Source organism: Manis pentadactyla, chromosome 13 (assembly GCF_030020395.1).
Source record: "Manis pentadactyla isolate mManPen7 chromosome 13, mManPen7.hap1, whole genome shotgun sequence".
Taxonomy (NCBI): domain Eukaryota; kingdom Metazoa; phylum Chordata; class Mammalia; order Pholidota; family Manidae; genus Manis; species Manis pentadactyla.
This window is the reverse complement of record NC_080031.1, coordinates 82,096,930-82,114,644: the sequence shown is the minus strand read 5'-3', so window position 1 is coordinate 82,114,644 and position 17,715 is coordinate 82,096,930. Positions and strand designations below refer to the sequence as shown.

Here is a 17,715-nt window from a genome sequence, read left to right as displayed (position 1 = left end):
TTTCTTTATGGCCAGTGCATGTACCTCCCACAGCCCTACATAATGACCCACCTGTAACTCCCACAGGGAGGGGGGTGAAAGTCTGGTATACTAGGCCAGGGTGAGATCCCATTCCTGCCACTGTCCTATCATAGGACAACTCCCTTTCATTCATCTTATCTGATGGAGCAGAGTTGCCTATGCTGGTGTCATTTAAAATATGAATCTTATTACCCTTAAGGTTATTTTCTTATACAGTCCTTATGGCCTGGATGTGCCCCTGGCTGCAGGTGTGGCATGATGATTGCTCTGAACTACCTGTTCAGCTTCTTACTGCCTGTGGAGTAGGTGAGCTTTGGACCTAATCTGCCTAGGACTTTGAACCTAGCTGAAGCCTCCAATTTGAGGATTATCATGATTTTATTGCTTTTGTTATTTTATGTTCTTAGCCTCCTTGCAATGCTCCAGTTTTCTTGAACAGGGCCATTGCAGAAAATGGGGACTGTGTACATTGTGAGGAAAGATTTCTGGAGTGGTGGGCTATGGATAAAATTGTAATATTTCCAGAATCTCTTATCTGGTTTTGATGCATCTGCATATCAATAGGTGTTTCCATGGGGTGGAGATTAGTAGTCCATCTTCCTATCAATAGGTAATTACAAGGGTGTGAGAGGGTTTATTTGAACCGGGAAGCTTTCGTGAGCTTTTTTCTGCTGCAGCCTGGACAAGAGAGAGTTGGGATGACTGCCTGCAAGAAATAAATAGGTCTCTTACCTTAATTTCTCCCTTTGACTAATTTTGGTTTCAGAGGATTTTTGCCCTAGGACTCTCCCCCTTGGACTTGCACACCTATGGTTCTCAAACACAGTATCCCTAAGAGCATGCTATTGAGGACTCCTCATCCTTACATCTTCCTAATGACAAGCAACAATTTAGATATGATTTTTGACAACACATATTATATTTTTACTGTGACTTCCATGGCTTGGTATATGTTCTTCATTAGTCATTATAAAGTGACTAAATTCCATATTTCACATGTGGTTATATTAAAAAGTCTCAAGTTTGGTTGCTGGTAAATTTGATACAACCCTTGGAAGGGTCTAATGGTCTTGTTAAATTAACTCCTGCCATATCTAAATGGAGATCCAAGAGATTTACTGGATGGTGCATTGTCTTCTTCTTTACTGCAGCCATTATTTTAGCTACTGCCTCTGTAGCAGCAGTGTCTCTTACCAAATCTATTCACCTGGCTAAGGTAGTGGAACTCCAGGGGGAAAATATTTTCCCAGCCTGGGGCAAAATGGATTTGAACTGAAATAAGTAATAGGGAGAAATGAAATGGGAGAAACCTCTTTATTGATTACACACAGTTGCTCACTTCTGCTTACCCATGTCTCTCACAACATGGCTGCAAAAAGGACCCCACCAAACCTCTCTAGTCAGTTATTCTCTGCTCCCTTTGTAATTACCTATTGATGTGGAGAGGGCCAGGTGAGAGATTCTGGAAATATTGCAATTTTACCTAGAGGTAGTTAACCATGTTATAACTAACATCACTTGAGCAATGATAACACAAACACAAATTGATAATGTCATTATGCAGAGGCTGCAGGCTATGGAGGCTGCTCTTGAGTGGCTTGGGGACCAAAAAGAAGCTCTATTGATCAACAACACATGCAATGCGCTTGACAACAGGACAAAATCTGTGTCAGCCCATTGCCTTGTGATCAATCCCAGCACTCATGGGACCTCATAAATCAACACTTGCAAGGAGCCTTTTCCTCTAATCTTCAGATGGAAATTAATGCTCTCTCTACTCAACTACATCAACAATTACTTGACATCGAACCAGAAACACAAATACAGGTTGAACAAGATTTATCCAGTGTCATGAAATGGTTACCCAACAAAATGGTTCCATACCATTAATTGATGTATTGGGTCATTGTAGCTCTTGGTCTGTTAATCTTTTTCATTTTTCTCATAGCCTTATGAATGATTTATATTGTTATGACTGACGCCAAGCATCAGGAACAACAGCTGGTTATGTTGCTATTTTCTGAGAAATCTGAAGGATATTAAAACCAAAAATGAGGATATGTGGGGAACCACATGGCTATGTCTTGGATTGGAACGCTGTAGGGCCACCTGGAAAAGCAGAACACTGCTTCCCCACCATGTTGGAAACAGCACAATATGCTTCGCTTACCTATTCACTGGTGCATAGGATTTTACTTTCCTTTGAAGTCATGGAAATGGCTATACTTGACTGCCTGCATGTTCCCTGCAACATCCTATTTGGCACATAGCCTTCTGACATACCATACATTGCTTTGGTAAATGTAGGCTTAATAAATATGAGAGCTTGAGAGCATTTTTGGGAGACCTCCCTTAGCCTCCCTCTCACCTCTCCTGACTTTCCCATCTTGAGTATTTCTTTCTGCCACCACTGACCATGTGGGACAAAGCCCACAGAGTATACTGCACTTCAAATTTACTAAATGAGTAGATCTCATGTAATGTTCCTACCACACACATGCTCATGCACAAACGCACATAAGAACACAAGGAAATTCTGGGAGATGTTCGCTATACCCATTACCTTAGTCATTATGATGGTATGATAGCTATTTGCATATGTCCAAACATGTCAATTGAATATGCTAAATATGCAGTTTCTATATATCAATTATGCCTAAACGAAACTGTTGAAATACATAAAATGTAGCAAAAATAAATTAATAAAGTTTCTAAAGCCATCATCCTTACTCCCAGCACAAAACTATTAGGGCATTGAAGCTTTGGAGATCTAATTTTATAAATTCAGCTAATTTATTAAGCTTTAAACAGTGAAAATTATCTTAGCTTAGTCTTTATCCATGTTACCTTCTCAAACTAATCTACTTTTTTTGCTGTTTCTTAAAACTCATTACTATTTTTGAAGTAGTGCATACCTTCTTCATGACATCTCTCTTCACCAGAGAGATAAAATACCACTTTGGGTTCATGACAATAAAATATAGAACATTTACTTTTTTCCCCACTCTGGACTTACCTCAAAGTCTTTCTAATCAAATATTGATATCATCTCAAAATCAGTCAGGATTCTTTCTTTACTATCCTTCAAAAACAGTAAAGGAGCGGAGACTAATTCTAAGCTTTAAGGTTAGGATCTTACATTTTGTTTTAATAGATAGTTTCCTGTTGTATTCTGTGTCCTGTGATCTTCAAACTTATCCTAGTTTATTTACTATTAATGTTGGTGACACTGAGGCTGTTTCAAACACTTAATTGTAGATGTGAGAGGTGGGTAAATAGATCTTGTTTTATTTCATATTTTCACACATTTTTAGACATTTATTTTTCAAAAGTGATAATCATATTGATAATATTTAAATTTCAATATGTTATAATATTTATATATGCATATATGTATGAATAAAACATTCTATCATATAGTTTTAATTTTCAATCCAAGTATATTGTTCTTATTATCATGAGGCATTAACTTTGAAATGTTATTAAACCAACACTGACCCAGACACCATTTTAGATATTATGTTTTCTCAAGTAGTACAAAAACCTCTAGTCAAAGTTATCTCCTAAAAAAGTCTATTATAAATCTAATTAATCTCACTGGATTGGCCAAAATATCTATGGGAAATAAGGTATTGAAGGCTCTCAGCTTTTCAGCAGTCTGCCATTATTAGTTCCTCTGAGGGCTGTAAGATATATAAGTACCACAGTGCCCTCCAAAAAGAAATAACAGTGCAAAACGGAGAAACAGTACACACTTCCTCATGTGATTTAGTTTAATGGTACACTCTGAGAAAGGGCTCTCAGGATCATGAGTCATCAAATAAAATGAAGGTTAATGGTATTGCAATTTAGTGATTCTGTAAGAGATGCTGGTGTGTGGGAAGACAGTCCTTATGACTAAGCTCTCAGGTTTATCTATTTTTTCATCATGTTCAGGTCTTTGCGGGACTGTAGTTTAGATTTTTAAACTCCATTTTACAAATTTCTAAGATGTCCAGTTTGCAGTTACAGGATTTTTGTATTTTCCTGTATTTCATTTTATGGATTTCATTCATTTGACTAATATGTACTGCACACTGCTTGGTGATTATAAGGCATGCAACCTTAAAGTCAGTAATCAATTCATAAAAAACATTTTACAATATATGACAATCATTTTGTTCTCTATTTTGAGTGTAGCATCATCTTACTACATCATCTTCAGACTCGAGGTTACAAAGCATGTTAGTAGACATGGACAATCTCACCATCTTCACAGAATTAGTTCTCATGGATATCTCCAGGTCCTGGGAACTTGAAATCTTGCAAGGTCTCATGTTCTTAGTAATTTATCTAGGTACCTTGGCTGGAAATCTCCTGACCATTATTATCATTGTGATGGACTCAAGTCTTCAGTTCCCTATGTGCTTCTTATAGGTAATTTATCTCTCATAGATTTTGGTTTCATCTCAGTTATCATTTCCAAATCGATCATGAATTCTCTAACAGGCAGTAAACTGATTTCTGTCAAAGCATGTGCTTCTCAGACTTTCCTGTATATTTTCTTTGGGTCCACAGAGATCTTCTTCCTTGTGGTGATGTCCTATGACCGCTATGTTGCCATTTGCCATCCTCTGCACTATGGGCTCACCATGACCCCACGTCTGTGCACACAGGTGGCAGGTGTCTCATGGGTAGATGGGCTGGGCAGCTCTGCTGTTCACACAGGGACCATGTTCAGGCTTCCCTTCACAGTGTCTAATGTGATTGACCAGTTTTTCTGTGATGTCCCTCAAGTCCTGAGCATCTCATCACAGGACGTGCAGTTTCCTGAGTGTGTAACTATTGCTGTAAGTGCTTGTATTGTTTTACTCTGCTCTGTCATCTTATTCAGCTCATATATTCACATATTTTCAGCTGTGCTCCAGATGTGTTCTGCGGAAGCCTGGAATAAAGCCCTATCAACCTGCTCCCCCCAGATAGTTACTTTCATCCTATTTGTAATGTCTGCAATGTTTGCTTACTTGAGCCCCACTTCTCATGTATCAACCATTCAAAACCTTCTTACAGCCATGTTCTATTGTATGGTGCCCCCTTTGCAAACCCTATTATCTTTAGTCTACAAAATAGGGAAATTAAGAATGCTCTGGGTAGAATGTTTATTACAATGCTTCATTTCTCTAAAAGAGTTTGTATGTGTGTGTGATTGGAAATATTATTTTCAATAATCAAAGTGGAAAGTGAGTTCCTATTAACCATTAATCTAAAATTCAAATACAGTTAAAATTTAAGCCACATAATTATTTTATACTTCAAAGGATTTATAAATAAATTAGGTGTATTTAATCATTTGAATGAAATCATGGATTGTGTAAAAATAACTTCTTACATTCACTCTTGTTGAAATATAACATACAGTAGTAAATTTTTGGTCTTACCTTCTCATGATGTAAGTGAATTAAGATGTCAAAAGAAAGTTTTTTCCTACGGGAATAATGACTTCATTGCAAAAAACTAAGTTGCAAATATAGTCATAACTAACTGCAATATTGTGCCATAATCTCTTCTTTTTTTGACATTTAATATATTTAGACATACAGGTCTATTGAATTTTATAAACGAAAGGGGTAGAATACTGAAATAAAGTTCTGCATTTCAAATACCTATATGTGTATATGTCTGTACATATATTCATACAGAAATAAATATATAAAAAGTAACTGCAAATAAATACAAATTTTACATATAATATATATGAAAGCTACAGAAACAAAAATATAAAGATCTGATGTTTAAATAACTATGTGTACATTTGCATTAAATATGTGTATATATGCTTTCTTTTATGTAAATAAATAAATATATATATATATAATTTGAACTACATAATTTTGTTTCTTTTTATCTAGTTACTATATCTATCAAAATATAACCTGGGCTTTTTCTGGGGAATTATAAAGAGAAGTACTTACACCTATAAATGGATTCAATCATATTTGTAACATATACTGTATAAAATTTTTTCAGGGTTCCTGTAACTCAATGACCTAGTTGTGGTGAGCAAAAGGCAGCTGGTAAAATCACCAGTTTGTAAGAGGTTACCGGTTAGTAGACATGAAAAAAATGTAGATGAACAATATGTAATCATATCCAACATAGGAAACAGATGCTTCTAGTGAAGTTTTATTGCTTAACATAAATATAAATAGTTTGGTAAAGCAAAGATTAATAAAATTACAATAAGGTGGTCACATTCATTCATTTACACTCCAATATATACAACAATAATAAAAGGAAATAGTGAAGGGCAATGAATCAAAATGTAGATCCAGGAGAAGATAATGACAATGCAGATTTAACAAGAAAACAGACTTTGGCACAAACTGTATGAGTCACAGGGAAATATAATTTGTTCTCAGTACCATTCAGAACTGCTTATACAATTATTACTGTTTTATAATGTTTAATTTTGTGTGTGGTTGAATATGTTTGTTCCAGAAATGATGGGGGTTATATGTTCAGGAAAAAAGTATTTGCTAATTCAAAGATGCCCAGATATTAGGTAATTTTGGTCTACTGTAATATTAATCTTTTGTTGAACAAATTATGACAGCTGGAATTCAGGCCTCAATGGGCAGTGGCCAAAAATATTTTTCCTTCAAATGCAATTAGTACTGAACGCTTAATTCATACTGAATGCCATTATCTGTGTTTATGCATTTCATTAATTCTAATAAATATGGTTGTAATGTAATATCAGTTCTTGGTTTTTGTTTAAATCAAGTGGGTCAGTGAAAGCTTTCGAACTTAAAACTAAATATGCAAATTTCTACTAATTGCATTGAATCTCATACCACTCACCACATTTTACCCATTTATTCCATAGTCCATGAATATCTAAGTAGTTACAATCCTAAGCATATAAAATATTTATGTTTTCAGAAAAGAAATTTCACATATTTAAACTCCCATCAGCAATTCACCAGCATGGCACTTTTTCCACAACTATGCTAAAATATGGTCAAACCTAGCTTTCTAATTGTTGCTATTTTATGTTTATTAAGTTATGTGTCATTTTTGTCTGAGTTGCATTTTTCAGATTACTAGTGAATTAGATGTCATAATTGAATATACATGTGGGAATTATCTTACAGATATAAAAAATATTAGTTTTCCCATATGTTTTTAGTTGATATATTAATGTGAGAATTAATTTTTTTACATACTTGTACATTGTGAAAAAATTACCACAATTATGATAATTAACACACCCACCATCTCACATAATTACCATTTTTTTGTGTGTCATTGGAAAACAGGATCTTCCTTCTAAGAAAATCTCAAGTACACAATATATTAGTGCTACTTACAGTCACCGTGGTATATATTAGTTCTCCAGAAAACTGGAGTTACAGGCAGGCTCATACTGAAAGCCACGCCTTAACTAAATATAGACTCTCAAATGAAAACCACCATTGGAATCAGTACAGGGATGTGAAGGAAAATCTGAAGGGCAATTGACTAATTGCTGGAGACTCAGTTTTGCACTTAGTTTGCACAACTCTTAGAGTCACAAACGCCAGGGAACTCAGTCAAAGTAATGCTGATATCTCATGTCATTTTGATTTGCTAAACCATGATGATTAATGAGGAGGAGCATCTCTTTAAGTGCCTGTTGGCCATTTGTATTTCTTCTTTTGAGACAAGGTCTGTTAAGGTCTTCCACCCATTTTTTAATCAGGTTATTTGTTTTGTTGGTGTTGAGGCACAGGATTTCTATGTATATTTTGAATGTTAACCCCTTATAGGAGAAATCATTTATGAATATATTTTCCCATAGTGTAGCTTGACTTTTTGTTCTGTTGATGGTGTCCTTTGCTGTACTGAAGCTTTTAGTTAGATGTAGTCCCACTTGTTCCTTTTTATATTTTCTTTCTCTTACCTGCGATGTGTCCAGGAAAAAAAAATTGCTCCTGCGTATGTTCAACAGGTTTTGCTTATATTTTCTTTGAAGAGCTTCGTGGATCAATGTCATCATTTAGTACTTTAATTGATTTTGAGTTTATTTTTATGTTTGGAGTTAGACAGTAATACAGTTTCATTGTGTTGTATGTAGCTGTCTAGTTTTCACAACAAAAATTATTGAAGAGACTATCCCTCATTGTATTTTCATGGCTACTGTATTATATATTAATTTACAAAAGACTATTTGTGCTCTAGTCTCTTCTATTGATCTCTGGGTCTATTCCTACATGAATACCATACTGTTTTGTTTACTATAGCTTTGTCATGATAGCTTGAAATCAGGAAACATACCCTCATCTTTGTTCTTCTTTCTCAAGATTGCTTTGATTATTGGAGTCTTTTGTGGTTTCATATGGATTTTATGGCTATTTGCACCAGTTCTCTGAAAAACGCCATTGATATTTTGATATTTATTGTATGGAAGCTGTACAATTACATTGCAGACAATGGGCATTTTGACAATAAAAACTCCTCCTATCCATTACCATGGTATAGATTTCCATTGATTTTTGTCTTCTGTATTTTCACTCATGAGTGCCTTAGAGTTTTCAAAGTAGTTGTCTTTTGCCTCCTTGGTTAGGTTTATTTTCAGGAATTTTATTCTCTTGGATGACGCAACTGTAAATGCAATTGTTTTCTTGAGTTCATTTTCTGCTCTTTAATTGTTAGAAAATAGTAATGCAACAGATTTCTGTTTATTAATTTTATATCCTGCAACTTTGTTGAATCCAGTTAGTATTCTAATACATTTTGGTGGAGATTTTAGGGTATTCTATATGTAGTATCATTTCATCTGCAAATAGTGACAGTTTTACTTCATCCATACCAATTTTATGTCTTTTACCTCTTTTTCATTTTCTGATTACCTTCATGAGGACTTCCTATACTTCGTTGAATTAAAGTGGAGAGAGCGGACATCCTTGTCTTGTTCCTGATCTTAGAGGAAAAGCTTTCATGTTTTCACTATTTAGTATGATGTTAACTTTGGGTCTGCTGCATATGGCATTTATTATGTTGAGGTTTGTTCCCTGTAGAACCATTTTATTTGTAGTTTTTAATCATGAGTGGATATTGAATTTTTTCAAATGCATTTTTAGCATCTATTAAGGTGATCACATGATTTTTATCCTTTTTGTAATATGGTGTGTCACATTGACTGATTTGTGAATAGCGCACCATCCTTTCATCTTTGGAATTAATCTGACTTGGTCACGGATGGAACTTCTGATATATATTTGAATATGTTTTTCCAATATTTTGTTGAGGATTTTTGTATCTATGTTCATCAAGGATATTGGTTTATTGTTTTATTTTTGTAGTGTCTTTAATTTGTTTTTTGGAATAATGCTGCCCTCAAAGAATAAATTTTCAAGGTATTCCCTTCTCTTTTACATTTTGCAATACTTTTAAAAAGTTCAGTATTGTGTTTTCCTTAAATGTTTGGTAGAAATCAGCTGTGAAGCTGTCTGGTTTTGGAATATTTTCAACTGGGAAATTTTTTTATTACAAATTCAATTTCATTGCTGGTTTAGATTTTCTGGGTCATTCTTGGATGTGTCCTCTTTGAGGAACTTTTCCATTTCTTCTTCCAAGTTGTCCAATGTATGGACATATGATTAATCATAGACTTCTCTAAAAACTTCTCATATTTCTGTTGTGTTAGCTGTAACTTGACATATTATGTTGAGTATTGTTTTCTGGCATTATATTAGGGTTATATGTAGTATGTTTTATGTACTCCTTGGAAAATTAAAATTTTTAAGTTTTTAATGAAAATATTATTTTCTTGTTTGAGGGTATTGTTAACAGGTCTTTTATGTCAGGTTAGTTTATCATACTATTCAAAATCTGTCCTTTCGCTGATATTACTCATGTTCCTTAAGAGATGTTAGCTGAAAAGTGTATCAGCCTGAGGTTTATTAAAACAAAGATCATCCCTGAGGCTACCCAGGAGGAAAAGTGTGGCTTAACAAAACACAATACACATCCTTAGAAGACAAGATTCTTATTGACCAACCCGACACCCACACATGAAGTAGGAACACAGTCCGCAACATCCATCTCTTTGTCTCATTAGATGGAGTAATGTGGGTTGGTAGCCTTTCTGTGAAACATCAGAATTCACCTAAACTTGGAAGTATCTTTCCTCCTCAGACATGCTCCCAAATGTTGCCAATGTTATTCTGGAGCTCTGATATAGTTTTTCCTGACAGATATTTCCAGATCAATAGTTTTGGTGAAGGGACTAATACCCAGACTGTCCGTCTTCTATGACATCACTTCATTTTCTTATAGTTCTACAGATTTTATTTTTTCCTGGGACATTTTTGTTTTTGCTATACCCTATGAAAATCTAATTCCTGTATATTCTTACTTATATTCTTTAAATGAAAGTGTGCAATCAGGCTAATTCTTTGTCCTTTGTATGTTTTTTCACCAGCTGATTTTCAGTTTTACTCTACAACCAGGAGTAATTTTACCATAATGTGTCTTTGTGAAGCTTTCTTCATGTTTGTTTTGCTTACAATATATTTATCTCAGACATGGTGGTTTATAGTTAACATCAAATTTGTAAAATTTTGGCCATTATTTTTTAAAATGTATTTCTTCCCCTTTTTCTTACTCTTCTTTGTGGATACTGATTATATGTAAAATGGGCTAATTTTAGTTGATTTTTTACATTTTAAAAACTCTTTTGCGTGTTTTATTCCCAATAGTTTCTATAACTGTAATTTCAGCTTCATTCTTTTCTTTTGCAATGCCTAAAATGCCATTGTCCAAAAATGTATTTTAACTCTAAAATTCTGATTTGGATAAAAGATCTGGGTCTTTTAAAATTTAAAGTAAACTATAGACCTCATGGGCAGTTTCTTTGTCTTCCTTCTTTCCTTTCTTTCCTTTTTTGCTCTCATTTCAATCCAGCATCCAGTTATGAAATGAAATCATGACATTCAATCCACTATACTACATGGTATTTTGTGATCATGTTATCTATTGTACTCACATCTGTGACCACTTCTCAGTCTTCCCTGTGTTTCATGACCATTATTTCATTTTTTTTGAAATATAGTGGTCGATTATTTTACAGGATGCTTCTCATTTTGTGTCTGATGCTTTCTCATGATTACATTTGAGCTATAAATTTTGGAAAGAGCAATACAGAAATGAAGGTCCCTTCCCTTCCACTCTATCACTTTATATTTTAGATAAAGTTAATTAACACTGAATACGTTAATACTGATATTTTGTTGAGGTTCTGTCTGGTGTCACCATCACCATATACATATGCTAGGCTAAAGGACCAGGGTATCTTAGCCCAGCACCTGGCTATGGAAACAAGAGCAATGACATAGGTATGAGGAAAATGGCCAAGGAATGGAGCCTCCATAACAAACAATCTCAAAACTTACCAGTAAAATTATAATGTACAACATTTGGCTTAAGAGAAATGGGGCTATTACTATCGATGGAATGAAGGTGAAAGTTTGGATAAAATCTGGAATATATGAAAAAACTTTATGTGAGTAGTTTCATTTGTCTGAATTTATTATGGAAATTAATATTATGTTTAATTGGAGAACACTTCAACCTATTCTTGTAAAAAAAATAGGCATGTATATCCAACATTCTTCATGTACCAACTGGATAAGCCAAATGGGAATATATAGAAATGCTGAAATGCCCCCAGATTGTTGTTTTGGAAGAGATAAATATACCTGGTGGATAAAAAGAGATTAACATTTTAATACATAACATGTTAGTAGCCCAGTTGTTTTTGGAATTTTTAGTCTCCATATTCCACATCTGGGGATAATGCTAACTCTTATCCATAAAACTACCTAAGTACATCTTTAAATGGTGAAGTAAATAGTGGACAATCTGTTCTGAAAATAGTGGTCTCCCTCTAGATGCTTTGGGCCCAAAAGATCCACACACTGATTTGATTATGGAAGTGCCTGTAGCACGTCCTTGTGCAGGACAAGACCTGTGGAAAAGGCTGTGAGAAGCTTCTAACAGGGACTTCTTGAATTTAGACCATAGAATTTTCAGTGGAGAGATATTAGCTTAGTATTTCCCTTAATGATATTGTAGTCTGGCTGAAGGACCTACAGTAATCATAAAAGGTAAGGTAGCCCATGTATTTGGTGAATATTGAATACGCTAATGGGGATGGTGGTGTGCAGAGGAGCTCCACAGTAAAGTGGAAATGGATTCTTCAAGAACGTGCTACCAGGTAATGAAACCACTCACCTTATTCACAAGCTGACAACATCTTTTTTCCAAGACTGACGTTGGAACCACCTGAGGAACTTCTGAATCCTGTAGTCCCATGGGTAGTCCTATGAACAAATAAATTTGAACAACAAAGAACTACCTGGTTTATGGTTTGTCATTGCAACATGAACAAACAGCATCCTACTGGGGAGCCATCCACAGTGATAGAAAAGGAAAATCACACCAGCGTGGTGGGCTGAATTACATGTTGTTTCTCTTTATCCATGGGCTGTTATTGCTTCATGGCCAGTGATTATAGGCCTGTCAAAAATAATATATTTTTTGAGCAATGGAATACTTGTTTTTTTAAGGAAAAACCTTGTTGACTATGGACCTTGAAAAGTACCATAGGAATTCTAGGCTTCAGAAGAAGCCTTCACAGCATTGGAAATTGATTGGAATTGAAAGGAGTGTTTCCTGATGCTCTCATGGAGGTGGCCACTGAGTTCATGAATTGATAGGAAATGGAAGAGCTGCTGTGATGGTGAGATAGTGTGATATTTTCCTTCCATCCTCTAATCACCAAATTCTGTCTCCCACGTAGCTGGAAGTTTGTAATTATGCATATACACACAAGAGACTTCAAATGGGTCCTGACAGGAATTACAATAAATTGTAATTCCTGAATGGGCTTGCATACACAGTTGTAGAAGCAACGGTTTACAAAATTCCTGAAATGGAAGATATTGGGACAGTGTTATCACATCAAATGAACATACCATCTTGCATATCATTTTCAGAGTAATGGATTCCTAGACAATTGGAATGAGCAACTGAAATATTTGTTAACTGAAACTGAGGAGATACAGGCATGAAAGGCTGTCTTACAACTTTCATAGATCTGAGAATCACACCCAGTAAGAGGAAGACTAATAGGAGGTACCCTAAATAGATTCCTCTCCTTTTTTTAGGACTTGTGGGGAGGGAGGAGGGGAAGACACTGCTATGACTGTACAATTCTTCAGTACATGACTTCAGCATTATTTTTGTCCATGATCACCTCAACCCTTTATTTCAAACAGGTTTTGTTGTCCCAGGCCAACAGTTCATCAGTGGGTGCTTGAAGAGAGGATGTTCTCTAGACAAGAAACTACAACTATACTCGAAAATTTTTTGGTTAGTATTTGTAAGGGCCTGATGGAGTGGATTATGCATTTTCCCCATCGGGAAATACTGGAGTTTATAGTAAAATCTACCTTGCTTAATCGTTGAAAGGGCCTACAAGTTCTGTACTTATGAATCCCTACCCTGTATGATAGGAATGGACCAAAGCTGATAGTAGCCCAGTACTGTTTTCATGAAATAGACCATCACAACAGCTGAACTAAACACCCCTTCCAAAGACAGAAGAGTGTACAATATATTTTATGTACTTTTATCTCCAAAGTTTACCTGTATATCAGCCACTAGTGTCTCATGTATTTAGGGGCATAGGCACATGCTATATTTGATAAAGTAAATATCATCAAACACTTTTTGTCATGTTTCAAACCCCTATGTAGCTCTTCTCCATAACCAATCAGGTTGGCCATGCAGAAATCATTAGAAGAGGTATTTGGTCATCTAGCACTTAAGGTCTAGATGAATGATATTCAATTATGACAACATCTATATACTCTCAATGAAAGTGGATGTACTAGTTCCTAAGTTAATTATGTAATTCTTTTAAGTATATCAATTCATTCAAGATGAAATTGTGCTAGACTTTATTAGATACAGAAATAATATTAGGAAAGAACTGTAAAAGTATTAGACTGAGGAACTAATTCTAAAACTATTGGTACATCTAGCTTGATGTCTAGACAGCTACTTAGAGATGCACTGTGTGTCCTGGTTGTTAGGAAACTGGGTTTACTGGGGTCATGAGAGTGCTGATTGTGTGATTACTCAGGCTTTTGTCTGATTTAATTAGCTGAATATTACAGTAGTAGGTGCAATTTGTACCACTTAATTAATTTTAACAGTGGAATATTCTCATTTAAATATTGGGAAGTATTTTATGCAAACCTGAGTCAAAACTTTTGTGTTGACTTTATGTTTTTAAGTCTAATCAATGACTTTAAAGAAAAACAATTTATAACATGAAAAGTATAAAATGGGGTAAGAATTTATTGATTGTGAAAATATTTATTAAGACAGATACTTTATAAATTGTAAATAATAGCATAAAAACTAGAAAAATACCTAGATAACCAAAATTAACCAGAAAGTAACAATCATTTCCCAGCTGAGAGAAAAATCAGAAAGAAGTAACTTTGGACAGATTGTTAGCTTATGCTTCAGCAAAGAGATGTTCCCGGGGCAAGGAGACCACAGCAGGCCTTCTAAACACTGGGTGCTGCCACGATAAGGTCTGAAGTGGTCCACAGGCATCATCCATTCTCCTGAAATTGCCACAAGGGACTTCTGAGGACATTTCAGCCCTAGGAATTTTTAATAATTGTTAATTCAATGTGCTTGTTAAATTGTTCAAAAGTGAAATGTACACTATATGTTTTTTAATCATTTTTGCATTCTACAGTCATTTACTTTTCATTACTATATACCCCAAAGCGGGGTACTATTCTCAGTATATTTGTCTTGTTAATATTCCTCTTAATGGTGTCATGGTTATTAGAATATACAATTTTTAAGTTTTTCTCCTAGGATTTATTCAAGATTTGTCTACTCATTCTTCATGACAGTCTCAGAATCATCTTAATATTTTGTCCATTTGACTTTTTTCATTACAACCTTTGCATTAGCTACTCATCAGGGACTCATCCTAGCATAGTTAATAATTTACATTGTCATATATAATAGCCATTTTCAGTTTTCATCCTGTGACAGCCAATTTTCAAAGTTATAGCAGTAACTTCACCACTTATAAGGATGAATTTGGGTCTGCACCAGACACTTTTGGTTAGTTTAATTCAGATATGAAAGTTGAACACATCTTCTAATTTTTTTAAATTGAAGTATTATTGATATATGATCTTATATTGGTTTCAAGTATAAAACACAGTGGTTGAACAGTTTCACATATTATTAAATTATTAAATCCTCATCCCCACTAATGTGGTTGCTATCTGTAAACATAGAAAGATGTTAGAGACCCATTGACTATATTCGTCATGTTGTGTTACTATCCCTTTGATCAACTTACATTATGATTGAGATTTTTTTGTCCTCTTTTATCCCCCTCACCCTCCCAATCCATCCACGCCAATTGCTCCCCCGTGGTAACCACTAGTCACTTCTCAGTGTTTCTGAGTCTGCTGTTTATTCTGTTTTGCTTTGCTTAACAAAAGAAGTTAAGACAAATGGTGTTTATTTGACTATTAACACACATTTTATAAATTTATTTATTAACTACTATAGAGCCATGAACCATTTTAGGATTTGTGCCTTCTCAAGTTTTATGAAACCTGCTTCAAATATCATCTCTAAAAACAGACTTTTGCCGATTTAATTAATCTCAGTTGACTGGCCAAAATATCTGCAGAAAACAGGGTATTGAAGAGCCTTTTGCATTTCAGAAAGGTGAAATTACTAGTCTCCTGGGGCTTCCCAGGGGTACAAATAAAACATTGCCTTTCAGAGAGGGATCACCTGGTAAAACAGAAGAGCCTGAAATATTCGATCTCATGTGGCTTAGAGTGAAAGTCCTTTCATCTTCAAGAAAGGACTCTCTGGTGTGCCTGATGAAGGAAATTGAAGAGTATGGTCTTGGCCTTTACCGAAGCAAGTCTTTGTGAGAAGTACTGATATGTGGGAGAGAGACCTCATGTCTCAGTCATCAGCATACCTGTGTTTACCCTTCATGTTCATTCCTTATTTGGACTCTATTTTGATTTTTATACCCCATTGGACAAAACAGATTTTTTGAAGGTATATAGACAGTATTTAATATTTTAGCTTTACTGTAGTTCTTATACCTTGATTATTTCATTTGATTAATTAATAAGCACTTTTCAAGGTAAAAGTTTTTTATATGAGTTGTGCATATTTAATTCAGTAAACCAATTTATAGCACATATTTACAGCATATAAGGACATAATTGTTCTCTAACCAATTCGTTTCTAGCATCATCTTATCCCTTTGCAATTGACTACGGGTTTCTTGAGTATGTTAGCAGATATGGACAACCTCACCATCTTCACAGAATTCCTCCTGATGGACGTCTCAAGCTCCCGGGAGCTCCAAATCCTGCAAGGTTTGATATTCTTAGTGGTTTATCTGGGAGCCCTGGCTGGAAATCTAGTGACATTTACCGTCATTGTTATAGATCCACATCTTCACTTCCCCATGTACTTTTTTATGGGCAATTTATCCCTTATAGATTTTGGATACATCTCAGTGACTGTTCCCAAATCCATCACAAATTCTTTAATGGGTCATAAAGTGATTTCTCTTACAGCATGTGCTGCTCAGACTTTCCTATATATTTTCTTTGGATCTGCAGAGTTCTTCTTCCTTGTGGTCATGTCCTATGACCGCTATGTCGCCATCTGCCACCCTCTGCACTATGCGTCCACTGTGAGCCCCCGTTTCTGCACACAGGCATCATGTGGCGCATGGGCCAGTGGGCTGGTCTACTCTGCTGTCCACACAGGGACTGTGTTCAGACATCCTTTCACTGAGTCCAATGTGATTCACCAGTTTTTCTGTGATATACCTCAAATTATGAGCATTTCATCCCAGGCTGTGCAATTTTCTGAGTTTGTGGCCCTTGCTGTCAGTGCCTGCATTGTATTACTTGGCTTTGTCATCTTATTTGCCTCATATGTTCACATCTTTTCAACCGTGCTGCACATGCATTCTGTGGACGCCCAGAACAAAGCTTTGTCCACCTGCTCCCCCCAGATAGCTACACTTACTCTGTTTATGATTACAGGGTTGTTTGCTTCCTTAGGACCTGTTTCAAACTCATCAAGCATTCAAACCCTCCTTGTAGGTATGTTCTACTCCATGGTGTCCCCCTTAGTCAACCCCATCATCTTTAGCCTGAGGAATAGGGAGATTAAGTCTGCTGTGCATAGAATGTTAAAAAAAGCTTTCCAGTTCCATAGAAGCAATTTTATTTCTTAACCATAAATTAATGTTGCTCTAATCAATGTGGAAAAATGTGAACAAAGATATTAACTTTAATTTAAAAGATACATATTAGGAGTGGGGTCATTTAATAAAAGAGAGATGGATGTATTAATAAATTTGAAGTAAATCATGTGAACAAAGTACCTGTTTGAATAAAATGAGCTATTATTTCTTGTAGCCACTGTTTTTAAACACTAATTGTTATGCAGTATGTAGTGGTATTTCATGTAGTTTTATTCCCATGATTTTGCAAGTGAATAAAGATCTAAAATGATAAATTTATTTCCTCACATGTGCACTGATTTTTTTGTAAAGCTGAGATGAAAAATCAGTTCTGT

General features: G+C 35.2%; 1 protein-coding gene across 1 annotated transcript; it reads left to right on the top strand.

Annotated features, from left to right (window-relative positions):
* The first annotated feature begins 16,420 nt into the window (after positions 1–16,420).
* Positions 16,421–17,371, top strand: LOC130680265 (olfactory receptor 14I1-like). Its single transcript, XM_057490515.1, has one exon. It carries the CDS (start codon positions 16,421–16,423, stop codon positions 17,369–17,371), a length of 951 nt encoding a protein of 316 aa, XP_057346498.1.
* The last annotated feature ends 344 nt before the right edge of the window (positions 17,372–17,715 follow it).